Source organism: Stegostoma tigrinum, chromosome 12 (assembly GCF_030684315.1).
Source record: "Stegostoma tigrinum isolate sSteTig4 chromosome 12, sSteTig4.hap1, whole genome shotgun sequence".
NCBI classification, from domain to species: Eukaryota; Metazoa; Chordata; class Chondrichthyes; order Orectolobiformes; family Stegostomatidae; genus Stegostoma; species Stegostoma tigrinum.
Genome location: NC_081365.1, coordinates 20,330,677 through 20,347,368, shown reverse-complemented (window position 1 = coordinate 20,347,368; position 16,692 = coordinate 20,330,677). Strand labels below are relative to the sequence as shown.

General features: G+C 42.4%; 1 protein-coding gene across 1 annotated transcript in view; it reads left to right on the top strand.

Annotated features, from left to right (window-relative positions):
• Positions 1-15,915, top strand: part of chaf1b (chromatin assembly factor 1, subunit B) — a 53,612-nt gene extending 37,697 nt beyond the window's left edge. The window contains exons 9-14 of the mRNA XM_048541502.2: positions 654-723; positions 809-900; positions 5,040-5,196; positions 7,289-7,720; positions 10,819-10,904; positions 15,517-15,915. Coding sequence (XP_048397459.1) covers positions 654-723; positions 809-900; positions 5,040-5,196; positions 7,289-7,720; positions 10,819-10,904; positions 15,517-15,647 — 968 coding nt within the window. The 3' untranslated portion in view covers positions 15,648-15,915. The remainder of the gene's footprint in view (positions 1-653; positions 724-808; positions 901-5,039; positions 5,197-7,288; positions 7,721-10,818; positions 10,905-15,516) is intronic.
• Positions 15,916-16,692: the final 777 nt, after the last annotated feature.

Below are 16,692 nucleotides of genomic sequence, written 5' to 3'. Positions count from 1 at the left end.
TTCCCATAACTCGAAGCCAACGGTGGTAGTTTTGTGCAATTACTTCAGTTTGTGAGAATGATTCAGGAAGACATTCCCGGTGGCTCAGTGGTTAGCGCTACTGCCTCATGGCACCAGCAACCTGGGCTTGGTTCCAGACTTGGTGTCTGTGTGGAGTTTGCACATTCTCCCTGTTTCAGCATGGGTTGACTCCGGGTGCTCCGGTTTCCTCCCACTGTCCAAAGGTGTGCAAGTTAGGTGGATTGGCCATGCGAAATTGCCCGTAGTGTTCAGGGCTGTGCAGACTACGTGGAATAGCAAAGGGAAGTGTAGTATGGGGATAGGGTGAAGGGTCCAAATCTGGGTGTGATGCTGTTAGGAAGGTCAGTGTGGACCAAATGGCCTCATTCCACACTGGTAACTAAGCAAGACTTTTCCGATCTGTATCTGTTTTGGGGACATTGTGGCTGCTGTTTCAATTAACTGCTGATATAGAAGCAGAAATTGGCTTCAATTTTTAATTGGATCTGGTTCTGATCTATAGACCTATCTGAAAATCACACCCCAATCCCTTCCAGATGCGTTCCCATTGTTGTTTGTTTGGGTTTTGTGTTTCATGTTTGCATATGTGGCTGCGCAGCACCTTCTTATTGACTCTGTGACTCCTCTTTCAGCTGGTTGTGTTGAAGCTGGAGAGAACGTTACAAACACAACCTATGTGTTTTCCAGGAAAAATCTGAAAAGGTAGGACCTTTCCTGTATTATTACAATGTTAAATACTTGTGTGAAATTTGCGAGTTATCTTCACCGGTGTATCTTTTATTTGAAGGCCCATAGCCCATCTACCTTGTCCTGCTAAAGCTACTCTGGCTGTTCGCTGCTGCCCGGTATTTTTTGAGCTAAGGCAACCAAAGGTCGAAGGTGAGTCTGATGCAGTGGTGTGAACACTTGTTGACATTGAATCTGATGATGTATAACAGCTGTCAAGGAGCATGGAGTTTAATTATTTCTCTTTACTGCCGCTGCCTCAGTGCTTTTCTTTTGTCCTGTCTAGTCTTATTCATGCAGAGAGATGATCTGATTGGTGTCAAGAATCTCCTCTTGTTAGTTATCTATTATATCATGTGTACAACTCGACAAGAGGCATCGCCATGCCATCCAATTGATAGGAGCACTGAAATTGGGAATAATTATCGAAGGCTTTAAGTGAGTCCTTTATCTATTTGGTCAAATACATGGATAGGAAAAGTTTAGAAAGATATCAGCCAAGTGCAGCAAAATGGGCTTAACATGGATAGACATTTTGGTTGGCATGGACCAGTTTGGGCCAATGGGCCTGCCTCCGTGCTGCAGGACTCTGTGCCTGTCATCCAGGAATGCCTAAGACTTTCTGCCCTGAATCTAATTGTGCCCAGCTACGAACTGTCACATCAGTCCCAGCCTGGATTATATTTGCATTTACATTCCTGATTTCCCATCAAGACTTTTACGAACTATTGTGTACTGACTGTGTTAATCTGGGCCCTGGTTGAAGAAGGTTGGAAAACAAAAGTCATGCACTGATCATTGTTTAATAAGTTGCAAATCATTTCCAGTATTTACACATTGAATATTAAAGCAAAACAGAATTTACAAATAGGCAGTTCAGTTATTCCCATGTAATTCAGAATTAATTGCATGTTGATTTTGAAGTTGCAGTTGAGATCAGTGTATAAGATTGATGTAAATTGGTGAGAGAAATTTAGGATAAACTTCATGAAGCTGACAATATGATGATACTAAGTGACCAACTAACTCAATAGATTAAAGTCAGTGAACTAAATTCATCTCGGACAGCAGCACCAAACCGGCAGCTGAACTTCTGTTTCCCTTGACGTCGAAGGAAATAAAATTTGGTCAAAATGTCAAACAGATACCAATCTGCTCTCATCTGTATACTGTGATGACTTTCACCCTGATAACTGTATCAGTGTTTCTTGAGTTTGTATATACTGAACTTTACAAAGGGTCATGGGTAAACTATTGCCTTACTTTGCTGATGGAGAATGCTGTTAAATTTTGAGATGCTCAACAGATGATCTGTAGTGGTGCTGTCTGTACTTCGAAGGTCCTCTACTCCAGGGTAAGTTTACTACCTGTGTTAACTAGCTTAAATCTTACTTCCTGTTGGCTCCAGAGAAAACTGGCATATTTAAATCATTTCATAGTGTCATGTTTTACCCTTGACCTCCAACTCAATGAATCACCAGTTTCCAGGCATAACATTTACTCCCTGAACTTTGGTCCAGAAAGAGTCTGAAAGAGGTCCAGATAAACCAGGATATTTTTACATCCTCTGTCATGAGCTATCTCCTGGGCCACAGCAGTGATGGCTGATCTCCTTGAGGAAGATATGGCCCTTTGTCATTTAATTAGGAGTAGCACTCTTCTTTCCTGATGTTTGGCCTAATGACCAGCTCTGCTTCAAGTACATACTCCTTAGGTAATGTCTCTGACAGATGAAGGTGGGATTCAGTGTCTGCCACTTCCTTCCCCGCATGTTATACTCGTGGTGGGGAGTAGGTCATTTAGTGATAGTCAGACAAAGTGCCCTGACTAATTTTGTTTCCTGAAGTCCTGTCCCTATAATCACAGTATGTAAGGGTAGGGAAGATTTGCATTTTGGTAACTATATTCATAAAGTTATCCGAGAGCACTTCAGATAAGATGAAGTTATCCCTACGTTTTTGTCACTGCTGCCACTTAGTAGTGGCCTCACATCAAGTTTATGACACTGATATGTGGCTGAGCTTGTAATTTGAGGCTAACACTGTTTGACAAAAACAAAGAGAACTGGAAAGATCTTGTTTTCTTGTCAAATATGAACAGAAAATGTATGGTTTTGTTCAGTGCTGACACTCTACAGGAGAGCTGTTGTTAAGAGCAGTGTGCCTCAAGGAGAGAGCGAGAGAGGAACACTTAATTAATTAATGTGACGAACCATTTAACAAGAGGTTGTAATTATAAAATATGGTCAGGTCAGATGTCAAATCGTTTGAATATTCAATACTGATGATGCACAGTTTGAGAGAAATTTTCGACTCAAGTATTCTCCCTCGAAAAACATAGCTCAGTTTCACGTGCTATAAGATTGTGTTCACTGAAAATCTCATAAATCTGTACCATTTGATTGTCATGCATGTTTGATGCTGAAATATAGTGTATCAAAGCCACTCTATTGGATAATGGACACCCCAATCAGGTTTCTCACTGCACATCAAGCAAACTCCTGGACTGTCCCTCAGCAGTCCCTCCTGATCCTGGATCTAGTGTATCTCAGTCACTCTGGATGGGTGAGGGATCTTGGATGTTTGATCAACAGTGAAGTGAGCTGTTTCACGTTGCTACTATGCAGTACCAACATGAATGCTGTTCATCAGTAACTGGATGCTGCACTAAAACCCAAAAAGAAAATCTGCTTATCTGACAAATGAAATGAGTGTGATATATGAATTTTAGTGCTGGTGTGATGAGCTAAGTAGGCCATACATTTCAAAATCAAGCAGACTGTCCCTTTGGCTGGTTACAAGTACAGTACTGAATGATTCCAACCTAGTTCACGCTTCCAGTATCTAATATCAAATGTAATCTTGCAGTCGGACAACATTTGGTAAATAATCCTGAATGTGTGAAGAATTGCTTTAACAACCTAAAATTGTTTGAAAATCAGACTGTGCGGCAGTACTAGAAGCTACATATATTAATGCACAGGGCCCTGTTCTTTACAGACAGACAGAACGTGCATGCACTGCTCCCATTTCAACCCAGCAAAAATAGGTAACATCAGATTCTGAAGAAGGGCCCTGACCTGAAACATCAGCTTTTCTGCTCCTCTGTTGCTGCCTGGCCTGCTGTGTTCCTTCAGCTCCACACTGTTACCTCTGACTCCAGCATCGGCAGTTCTTACTATCTCTGAAGAACGTTTGCTAGCCAGGCTGTTGCCTGGGTTAAAATTTAAAGAAAGAGTGGTACTTAACTGTCAAGCAGCATTAATAGGTGTATTTTCCATGGTAATGTTTCTTACAATCAGAGTCCACTTGCCAACCAATCAGTACCTTTTCTGATGCAGTGTAACTGCTGCTTTTCTCCTCGAATAGGCATTTTCCTGACACGTCCTGACGCGTACAAGCAGAGATGCTTCAAAAAATATCTTTTTCATTTGCTTAACGTAGGGTTTACCAGACTGATTCCTGGGATGGCACGACTGATGTATGAAGAGAGACCAGATTAGTTAGGATTATGTTTTACTGGAGTTTAAAAGAATGAGAGGTGTTATCATAGAAACCTATAAAATTCTGACTGTACTAAACAAGGTAAATGCAGGGAGAATGTTCCCAGTGACCTTGGAGCCCAGAACCAGTGGGTCACAGTCTAAGAGTAGGCCACTTAGGACTGACATGAAGAGAAATTTCTTCACGCACTGAGTTTTGAGCCTATGGAATTTTCTGCCACAGGAAGCAGTTGAGGCCAAAACAATGTATGTTTTCAGGAAGGAGTGAGATATAGTTCTTGGGGCCAAAGGGATCATATGGTATGGGGAGAAACAGGAACAGGTTATTGATTTGGATGCTCAGTTGTGGTTGTAGTGAATGGAAGAGAAAGTTTACTGGCCAAATGGCCTAGTGCTCCTATTTTCTGACTTTATATAATGGAAGGTTTTCAATGTCATTATTTTTGTTACAATAATGTATACAGGAAGAGCATGGATACTAATGAACAAGCAATATTTTTGGAAAGATTAAAGTAAAATAATAGGATTTGTAAATTCAACAACGGATATGGAAGAGAGATTTTGTTTTGTTTTTTTCTTTTCTGGTTCAGACCTTCATCTGAACTTGGGCTTGACTGAAGCGTTCATTGGTATTTTCTGTTTCTCAGTTGAGCTAGCTGCTGTGTCCTATTGAAGTAGAATGCTTCTTAGATTGTGTCTTAATACAATCGAAACTGTCTTTTTATCTGTTATAATAATTGTTGTACCCTCCCCAAAAGAATCTTAATTCAAGTTTTGATTTCATATTTAGATGAGTCACATAAGAAGATGAATATTTTTAAGTTGCCATATCGGCTGGTGTTTGCTGTAGCTTCAGAAGATTCCGTTCTCTTGTATGACACTCAACAGACTATGCCCTTTGGTTATATCTCAAATATCCATTATCACACCCTGAGTGATATAACCTGGTAAGAAAAGATTTACAAAGGAAGATCCCTAAATGTGCTTGCTTTGAATTTTCCATTGTGTACACATTGCTTTGGAATCCCAGTCCTTATGACAAGTGGTGATTCACATTCATGAGGACTTTCTTATCATTCAATCTTATTTGTTCCTGATAACCAACCTTCCATTGTTGCAATTCAGCAATTTTAAATTAGGGTAGTGTCTCGGCTTCAATTGGCAACTAGATTAGTTCCACTAATGCACTGTTCCGCTTTGGACTTTACACCTGTGAGGTTGAGCTGTTTTGTTCTGATTTAAGTATAGTTATGTTTAAGCTTTGTCTACCTCTGTATTGCCTGTGCACATTGTCTGTTCTTGAGGCTATTCATTACTTAGGTTTAAACGTGTGTCTGTGTGTCTCTTTTGTATCTGAGTATAAAGCATCTGCTGATTGATGACCCATTCTTAATTTGCATAACTTTGAAGTTGTACCTGTGTGACCTGGCAGATTGGCATGTTTAAAATATTGTTCAGGCAAATAGCATCCATCTCTAAGATTTTCACCTAAATGTTGCTTAATGTTTGTGACGAGAGGCAAAAAGAAGTGGCCTAATAATGCTAAATAGTTAACCATGTTTATACCAGGAAATACACAAGTTGTTTTCTGTGGATCAAATCACACCTGCTGATTATTTTGTCAAATGTAGATGTTAAATATGCTAAATAAATTTTTTGTTTTAAGAATAAGCCATCTTAGTAAACTTATGACCATAATTTGAATATATTTTGTATGTGCTGTTTTGCGAAAATGGAAGGTTTGTTATTAGGAATGAAGATTGAATGATGTGAGAGTCCTCATTAATGTGAGTCACCACTTGCCCTAAGGACTGGGATTCCAAAGCAATGTTGAAAAAAAAAGGACAATCGTAATTCTTAGGAATCATTGTATAAGATTGTACATTGTTGGGAAGAAATCCCAATGCCTTTCATTTTAAGTTGGAATATTGCCCTCCTGAATCCCTATTTACCGGTTGTCTTCTGCCAAGCAACATCTGGTGGGGCATCCATCTTCAACTGTTAAAGTGTGGTTAACCTGCTTTCAGATCCTGTAAGTCCCATTTTGACATCTAATATAATCTGTGGCCTTAGATGACTTGTCTGCAGTTAATTTAGTTACCGTATTTCTGTCCATAAAGGACTTGGAGCTGCTGATTGTGGGGAAAATAGCTGTGTTAGTCAGAAAGTCATAAAGGTCTATAGTAAAACCTCCTCTGAACCCTCTTAAGGGCAGTACCATCTTTCCTATAACGTGGATTCCAGAATTGCACACTATACTCTAGACGTGGTCTAAACAACATTTTTTTTAACAGTTCCAGCATAACTTCCCTGCTCTTAAACTGTGTGCTGATAGTACTGTAATGTGGTGAGCCCCAACCTTGTGCTATGCCAACCTCTCATTACATCAGCTTGATCCGCTATCAGTGTGAACATCCGGCACGGTGACTCAGTGGTTAGCACTGCAGCCTCACAGCGCTAGGGACCCAAAGTCGATTCCGGCCTTGGGTAACTGTTCGTGTGGAGTTTGCACATTCTCCCCATGTCTGTGTGGGTTTCCTCCGGGTGCTCCAGTTTCCTCCCACAGTCCAAAGATGAGCAGGCTAGGTGGATCGGCCATGATAAATTGCCCATAGTGTTCAGGGGTGTGCGGGTTATAGGGGGCTGGGTCTGGGTGGGATGCTCCAAAGGGCAGTGTGGACTTGTTGGGCCGAAGGGCCTGTTTCCACACTGTAGGGAATCTAATCTAATCTAATCTAATCTAATCTAATCCCACTGGACCAAATGAGAATGCTTCTTGTAATTAGAGCTTAAGTAATGAAATTGGTCAGGGATATATTACTGAGATTGTAAATATTTATTTGAGTGGAATATGTTGCTATTTTGGGATGCTTGTTTGCAGCTTTTACTTGATGGTCCGAGTTGTCCCGATGTGTCTAAATGGAGATGTTTGCAGTTTTGCCTCCCCTTCGCTGAACTGTGAATGTTTCAAATAGACTACTTCTGAGTAAAGTTTCAGGAATCCTTGCTGAATTGTGTCACATGTATCCTTTCAAATAGGTCACGAGATGGGATGTTCCTCACTATATCATCCACAGATGGATATTGTTCCTTTGTCACATTCGAGAAAGATGAATTGGGTGTACCTTTGAAAGAAAAGCCAGTGCTCTCCATCCAGAGTCCTGGCATCTCGGAGAAAAGACTGAAAAAGGGCCAAGCAAACCGGCTATCTGCTGGCACCCCAAAACTGACCGAGAGCGGCGCCACTGCTCGGACTGTGGATCAGCAGGACCATTCTGCCCTTGCTCAGCCAAACATGCTCAGTGCAGCGACACCCCCTGCGAAAGAGGTGCCCGGTACTCCCATCGCAACCAAAGCCTCCCCATCCTTGTCAGATACTGTTGTACAGGGCAGCAAGGCTTCTCAGCCCCGGAGGATCACCTTGAGTACGTTGGAGGCCTGGAGCAAACCCAGCAAAGCCCCTGTGCCCAGGTAAAGTTGAACCTCACATCTACTGTCAATTCCTTAATCGCTCCAATGGTTGCCCCTCTTAGCTTGCAGTTGGTTCAGAAAAAGCTTAAGGTGATTTCAGATATTTGAAAAGTAAAATATAACTCTTAAATGTTAAGTGAATATTAATGTCCACACCTGACATTTTTTTAATGAGAAGGTTTTTCAAGGCCAGATACCTCATGGAGTCCAGTGATAGCCTCTATGACAGTCACTGGTAGAACTGCAATGAAAGATTTTCAGATTTCCAGCCTGCTCCCTCCAGTCCAGGAAGGGGAAATTCTTGAAAATGATGAATAAATAAATGATCACATCTATTTATATTTTCATGACAGTTATTCGCTGCAGAAATGTAACCTTGTGTCCTGGCATATCTCCCCCCTTGCCATTACCATCAAACCAAAGGATCATCCCTTGCATATCAGGAGCTGAACCAGGCAGATGTAAAAATGGGGTGTCAACACAATTAAGCTGAACGTAGGACATCTTTGTGTTCTCAACTATGGAAGCTGCACGCTTCAGCAACAGATAGGGCAAGGCAATCCCACACTAAGCGATCAGATCTAAACTCTGGTACATCTAATTGTGAATGGCGGTAGACAATTAAACATCTAGCAGGATGAAGGGGGAAACCTGATACATCAGTGCAAAACACCAGACTGAAGTATTAGTTGAATGATCCATCTCCACCACCTCCACTCCATGTGACATCAAAAATGGCTGAGGCAATGGGCACTGCATGGGTTGTGGGCCCTGACAACATTCTGACAATAGTACAGCAGAGTTGTGCTCCAGAACTAGTGGCATCCTTGCCAATCTATTCCTACTGCAACACTAACATCTACCCAGTAACATGGAGGATCACCCAGGTATGCCTCCTTCGCAAAACATTTGTATCTAAAACTTCCTGCTGTCTGAAATTATGTCTGGCATTAAGAAGGATAGTTGTTGGAGGCTAGTCATTTCAATGCCAGGGTGTGTCTGCAGGAGATTTTTAGGGTAGTGTTCTAGACCCCACCATCTTCAGCAGCCTCATCAATGACCTTCCTTCTGTTACGCAGTTAGAACTGTTGGTATGCGATGATCAGAGAACAGTGTTCAGCATCATTCGCCATTCTTCAGATATACTAAGACCTCACTTGTGGTTGTGTTCCTGAAAGTCACAGCATTAGATGAGATATTGGTGCTGATGAAAACCAGAGTTAAACATGCAGTTGGATTTTGTGGACCTTCTGTTTCAGGGGAAAAAAAATTAGAACATCGGAAGCTCCTAAGCTGAAATGATTTATGTTGTTAAACTCCTGCATTCAAAAATGGGTAAATGAAACAGCTTTTTAAAAACGTTTCTTCTCTTGAACACTCACTGTTTGTGAGAACTTTGGGGGGAGAACAGTGAGGCAGCAGCAGCAGCTTTGACAGTCATTAGGAGAAAAAGAAACCTTGGATTGTAAAAGCCATGGCACCTCTGAGCCGTTGAGACTCTCACTTCCCCACAAAGTGGAGCTGAAAATTTGGATTAAATCTAGGCAGTGAGTGGGAAATGGAAGTCCAGGAGAGGGAAGTCACGAGTGGGTCCAAATGTGAGGTTGGTTTCGGAAGAAAAGCCAGAATTTGGAGGCTCGAGAGTAGGAGAGGTACTAACGTTCACTGCTTCCATTACTGATGACAGAGTGCACAATAAACTATACACATGGCAGTAGCTCACCAAACTTCCTTCAAATCTTGAGATGACGCCTTGCAAATTCATTACCTGTACCACTCAGAGAAAGAGATATATGGAAACAGCACCTCTGGCAGGGAGCCCTCCATAGGGCAGCACACTGTCCTGACTTGCAAATATGCTACTCTTCTTTCACTGCTACTGGATCAAAAATCTGAAACTCCCTACTTGACAGCACTACAGGAGTAACAACACAACACCACGTGGGCTGAAGTGGTTAGATCACTGTCTCCTCTTCAAGGGCAGTTAGGGGTGGGCAACAAATGGCTGAGCTGTTAACTTCCATCAAAGGATTAAAGAAATGGTGGTGCTGTACATTGCTCACATTGTGTGTTGCTGTTGAGGTGGAAAAACTGCCTGGGAGCAAACAATCCATCAGAGACAGGAACACACCTTACTCAACATCTCATGTTGAAATAGAACGGTGCCGCCTGCTGTTTTAAGCACTCCACACCACATGAAGACTGCATATAGAGTCAGGGGACACAGAACTCACTGCAAAGAGTATAACTGTGCTAATAGGGCATCATGATCATGCTGCTAACTGGCCAGAGAGCAGCTGTGTGTAGCACATGCAATACAAACACACTGAAAAATAACTTATCACACTCTTTCTGACCAGTCTGTGCCCAAGAATTATTGATACAATGTTTGGCTTGTCCTGCTGCTATGCCAGTTTGGATTATGTTAGTATTTACATTTCTGATTTCTCAACAGGATCCATGCAGACTACTGAGTGAGGGTTAACCTAGACTATTATCAAAGGGTCAGACCTGAGCTAACAATTGCTCATCTACTTTAGAAGTAAGGCCAGCAGCTTTTGCCCATTGGATGTGCCATTGAAGTTGACGACAGGTTTAATTGATGGGTGGTTTTTAAAAGCTGTTCAGTTAAGCTGCATTAATTCTGTTCACTGCTTGCCAGTTTTAACATTATATACGTTCTGATTAATTTAGCCTTGTCATAGAGTCGATGATGTGACAATATTAAGTGGCCAGCCTACTGAATAAGTTAATGTTAGAGACTGAAATCACCTTGATCAGTAGCACCAAGCAGGAGGTAATACCTTGGCAGCCTGGCTTATAGTCTGCCACATTTTCTAGTCATTTGTGGTCAGTGAGAAAGGAAAACCAGGTCGAGTGTAAAAAAGATGACAATCTGCTCTTTTCCATTTTGCATGTTTACACGGGAGGAATTCCATCTCCCATGCTTGTATGTAGCTGGCCCTTGCTTGGAAGCTGACGAGAGCAGGGAATTTGGTCTTACAGTTGTGTGAATTTTGTGCTGCAATGCCTTGGGTATCCTATCCTTTGTGTGATTGGGGACTTTGAGTAACAAGCTGTTTTGGGGCTTTTTCTAGGCGAATCTCGCTGACTGCTCTGAACTCAAGTTCTTCCCAGGTGACATCGACACCAGCCACAACCCAAGCAGAAAAAATAGCACACGGTGAGTATGTGCTATCTGACCGTCAATTAACCAAATTTGAGCCTTGTTCTTCATCAGTCTTGTTCACATTTTTTGAGATTGAAAGCAGTAACATGAATTAAGAAAGGCTGAGGCGACAATATAAGTCCAGCAGATGAAGGTGTGTTTGTGTCTCCGATGGAAGCTAGTTTCTGTTGGCCAGAGTGACTCATCGAGAGTTACATTGCGAAGGAGGCCATTTGGCCGATTTGTGTCTGCGCAGGTCAATAAAGATCTGACTGCCATAATTCCCATTTTCCAGCTCTTGGCCCATAGCCGTGAAGGTTATGGTAACACAAGTGAAGATCTAAATACTGCTTAAATGCTACTAGAGTTTTTGACTCGACCATATTTTAGGCAGTGAGTTCCAGACTCCCCTCACGCTTGAGTGATAACATTTCTCCTCAACTCTCCGTGGATTTAAGAGAAAAGATAGAAATCTTTGTTCCCTGCTTATTGACCTATCCAGCAATGGAAAATGAGCTTTCCTGTCCATCCTGTCTGTCCCCCTCATAATCTTGTACACCTCTAGCAGGACAACACCCCCCTCCACCCCGCCCAACCTTTGCTGAACAAAGAAACCCAATCCCACTGTAGCCAATCTTTCCTCATAACTCAGTCTAGGTAGCATCCTGGTAAATTTTCTGTGTATCCTCTCTAATGCAGTTACATCCTTCCTATAATATGACCGGAACCATGTGGCCTATATGGTTTCAGTATAACCATCTTGCTCTTCTATTCGGTTCCATCACTGTTATAGGTCAAGTGTCCCATTTCTGCTGGTAAGTACCTTATCCACCTGGTCACCAAGGCCCCTTGATCTTCAGTAATTACCAGGGTCCCACCTTTCATTGTGTAATCTCTGTTCTTGTTACACCCTGTGAAGTGCATTACTTCACTCTTTTTCTGGATGAGTTCCTTTTGTCACTGCTCTGCCTACGTGACCAGTTCATAGATATTAGAACATAGAACATAGAACAGTACAGCACAGAACAGGCCCTTCAGCCCACAATGTTGTGCCGACCATTGATCCTCATGGATGCACCCTCAAATTTCTGTGACCATATGCATGTCCAGCAGTCTCTTAAATGACCCCAATGACCTTGCTTCCACAACTGCTGCTGGCAACGCATTCCATGCTCTCACAACTCTCTGCGTAAAGAACCTGCCTCTGACATCCCCTCTATACTTTCCACCAACCAGCTTAAAACTATGACCCCTCGTGCTAGCCATTTCTGCCCTGGGAAATAGTCTCTGGCTATCGACTCTATCTATGCCTCTCATTATCTTGTATACCTCAATTAGGTCCCCTCTCCTCCTCCTTTTCTCCAATGAAAAGAGACCGAGCTCAGTCAACCTCTCTTCATAAGATAAGCCCTCCAGTCCAGGCAGCATCCTGGTAAACCTCCTCTGAACCCTCTCCAAAGCATCCACATCTTTCCTATAATAGGGCGCCCAGAACTGGACGCAGTATTCCAAGTGCGGTCTAACCAAAGTTTTATAGAGCTGCAACAAGATCTCACGACTCTTAAACTCAATCCCCCTGTTAATGAAAGCCAAAACACCATATGCTTTCTTAACAACCCTGTCCACTTGGGTGGCCATTTTAAGGGATCTATGTATCTGCACACCAAGATCCCTCTGTTCCTCCACGCTGCCAAGAATCCTATCCTTAATCCTGTACTCAGCTTTCAGATTCGACCTTCCAAAATGCATCACCTCGCATTTATCCAGGTTGAACTCCATCTGCCACCTCTCAGCCCATCTCTGCATCCTGTCAATGTCCCGCTGCAGCCTACAACAGCCCTCTACACTGTCAACGACACCTCCGACCTTTGTGTCGTCTGCAAACTTGCTGACCCATCCTTCAATTCCCTCGTCCAAGTCATTAATAAAAATTACAAACAGTAGAGGCCCAAGGACAGAGCCCTGTGGAACCCCACTCACCACTGACTTCCAGGCAGAATATTTTCCTTCTACTACCACACGCTGTCTTCTGTTGGCCAGCCAATTCTGTATCCAAGCAGCTAAGTTCCCCTGTATCCCATTCCTCCTGACCTTCTGAATGAGCCTTCCATGGGGAACCTTATCAAATGCCTTACTGAAGTCCATATACACCACATCCACAGCTCGACCCTCATCAACCTTACTAGTCACATCCTCAAAAAACTCGATAAGGTTTGTAAGGCATGACCTACCCCTCACAAAGCCGTGTTGACTGTATTTGATCAAGCCATGCTCTTCCAGATGGTCATAAATCTTATCCCTCAGAATCCTTTCTAACACCTTGCAGACGACAGACGTGAGACTTACCGGTCTATAATTGCCGGGGATTTCCCTATTTCCTTTCTTGAAGAGAGGAATTACATTTGCCTCTCTCCAGTCCTCAGGTACGACTCCAGTGGAGAGCGAGGATGCAAAGATCTTCGCAAGTGGCGAAGCAATTGCATTTCTCGCTTCCCAAAGCAGCCGAGGACAAATCTGATCCGGGCCTGGCGACTTGTCAATCTTAATGTTTGACAAAATTTTCAGTACATCAGCTTCCTCTATCTCTATCCATTCCAGCATGCACACCTGCTCTTCAAAGGTTTCATTCACTACACAGTTCGATTCTTTCGTAAAGACAGAAGCAAAAAACTCATTTAGGGCTTCCCCTACCTCCTCAGGCTCCACACACAAGTTCCCTATGCTATCCCTGATCGGCCCTACTATATTCTCCTGCAATTTATGGCTATCCATGTCTCAATTTTCCTGTAATTGACAGATTTCCTAATTATATCCTCTGCATTCTCGTCCTTTCTCTTGCCCGCTCTCTCCCACCCTCTCACTCACGAATATTAGTTCCAGAGCTGTCCCTTCCCTTGTAAGGCTTTCTATGTAATAGCTGAAAAATTTTTCCTTGATTGATTTTACAATTTTACTCTCTCCCTACCTTGCACACCAGAACTTCTCCAGTTAACATTTGAGTAGTTCAGTTTCCCTACTATTTCTGTCTTATTAGTCTTCTGTGAAATACATGTGGAATCTGTATTCTATTGGAATAGTTTATTGGATTTGGAGCTCACTATTTTCATTAGTGTTTGAGGACAGACCATGAACAGTTCCTGATAGCGCTCACATCCAGTTACGTAATTATATTTACTTGCTATTTTTAATGTTTGGAAAATAAAAACTTTTTCTGATACTGACTTTGAGACTCAGAAGGGTGGGTAATAGTCATTGCAATGCTAGTAAATGAACAATAGGGTATAGTCAGTGCCTTAGAAAGAATGGGGAAACACTTCAGGAATGTCCTTAAAGCATCACTGAGGAGATCAAACATCCCCACCACCTGGTAGGAGACTATCGCTGATGATGAACCAAAATAAAATGGGAGGCAATGGCCTAGTGATATTATTGCTGGACTGTTAACCTGGGGACCCAGGTTCGAATCCCGTCTCAGCACGTGCTGGAATTTGAATTCAATAAATATGTGGAATTAAGAATCTAATGATGACTGTGAATCCATTGTAGATTGTCAGAAGAACCCATTTGGTTCACTAATGTCCTTTAGGGAAGGAAACTGCCATCCTTACCTGATCTGGCCTGCATGTGACTGCAGACCCATAGTAATGTGTTTGACTCTTAACTGCCCTCTGGGCAATTCGGGATGGGCAATAAATGCTGCCTGCACAGATGCTGCTTGACTTGCTAAGTTTCTCCAGCATTCTCTGGTTTTCTTTTGGTTATATTCAGTTTCACTCTCTGGTTTTCGCTGCTGAGCCACTCTCGGCTGGGTGGTGGCACAGTGTGACTGGCACCATTGGCCTCAGCCACGAAAGGAGAAATGTTTGAACCCAGGATTGCTGTTTGCTGCTGTGATGAGCTTGAGTGTATTTCAAATGAGAATAAGATCAGGCTGTGGTCAGGATTCCTGTAGGCAGTAAGATCCTGCAGTGTAGCTGGTGTTTTGTTCTGCTGTGTGACTAAGGACAAGCAGAGGAGGATTTGGTGCAACAAATTTGTGTTGGTCGGAGAAATTTGGTGAAATGCATGTTTTGAGTAATTAGATGTGGATAAATGAATACTGCCTGAAGCCCTCCAGGCAGTGTAAGCTGCAGGGTCAGAGGCAGGCCATTCAGCCCTTCTGCATCAGTCAGTGAGATCATGGCTGATCTGATGATCCTCCACTCCACTTACACTTTCTGTAGGGAGGACCTTGGATCATTTCAGAGATGTTCTACTAATCCAAATTGCTGCTGAAGCAGTTTGTTTTAACAGCTGCTGGAAGACACTGGTGGTTTCAGCAAAAGGTATGTCCAAATAAAATGTGCAAATAAAACATTTGTGTGAATAAATGTTATTTTTGAGGATTCTCCACGACCTTGAGGCCATTGTCTCTTTGCAGGATGGCTCTGCTGGTGCAGACTGCTCACCTGGTTCTCTGAAGTGACCACTCTTTTCTAAATTTTTTGACCTTGAACAGTGTGTTGCTGGGTTACTCAACTTGTTGAGGCATAGCAATTATGTAGCCTTCGGTCCCTATCCAATATTTGTGTATAGTTTAGTTGAGCAAAACTACATTTTATAAATTAAACACTGTTTTATGTTTTAGAGAGACCTTCTCCTTCCTATGATTCTTCATGCAAGTCCCCAGATGCTAAACGTTCGAGGATTGATGATAAACAGAGCATCAGTCCCACGGATAATCTGAAAACAAATAATGATTGCAGGAGGGACAAATGAACATTGCTGAGAACTTTTTAAAAACATGTACTTTGTATAAAATTCTGCAGTGTGATCAGTTTTGCCGCAGTGTGTAGATGTATATGCGAGTTGGAAGTTACAGTGTAAAGCACCTCTTAATTTTGTTGTTCTTTTTGTTACAAGTTATCCTTTCGCCTTCTTGGTATTGGTGACATTAGGCTGTTTCTAAATGTGAATAGTCCTGTTTTAGTTAATCGTTGTACAAAGTAGTACCAATTATGTCTTAAAATTAAAAGTGTTTTCTGTTGTTGTTGATTGAAATGTGCACTTGATATTCCAGTCCCTAAAGGATTCAACTTGATGTAGCTCCCATATCACAGCCCAAATATCCTTCGTGTTGCACATGTGCTTGAAGTGGAGTGACTTAGTGTTTCAACCACTTTCTGCACAGCAAGTAGAATGTCGAACAAACAACTAACCTGCTTGCTAAATGAGTGAAATCAAGCCATGCTCCCATTTGAAATGTTTGACATTGTCATGCATTTTCTGTGTGTAGATTCTATGTGTAATAAGGAGGATACAATGAGGATAGTTTAAGGTAGTGGACGGTGATTTTATTCTCACTTTATACTGGCCACTTGTTCTCGGCTGCTTTCAGAGCTGCCATCTAAGAGGCGGAGTGGATTGCTTTACCTGTTCCCAGTGATTTGGGAGAAAAGAACATGCAAATGGGAGTTTAAATTACAGTAATGGTGGTGTTTGAGGAATATGGTACTATCTTGTAAAAGGGGAAAGTAAGCAAAGCATGCTGTTGCCTTGTACCATATACTTAGACAAATTTTGGGGAGTCAGGATGTGAGTTACTAGCCCCAGAATTTCTATCCTGAGCTGATCTTGTAGCCACTGTATTGATATGGCTAGAGATAATGGGAACTGCAGATGCTGGAGATTCCAAGATAATAAAATGTGAGGCTGGATGAACACAGCAGGCCAAGCAGCATCTCAGGAGCACAAAAGCTGACGTTTCGGGCCTAGACCCTTCATCAGAGAGGGGGATGGGGGGAGGGAACTGGAATAAATAGGG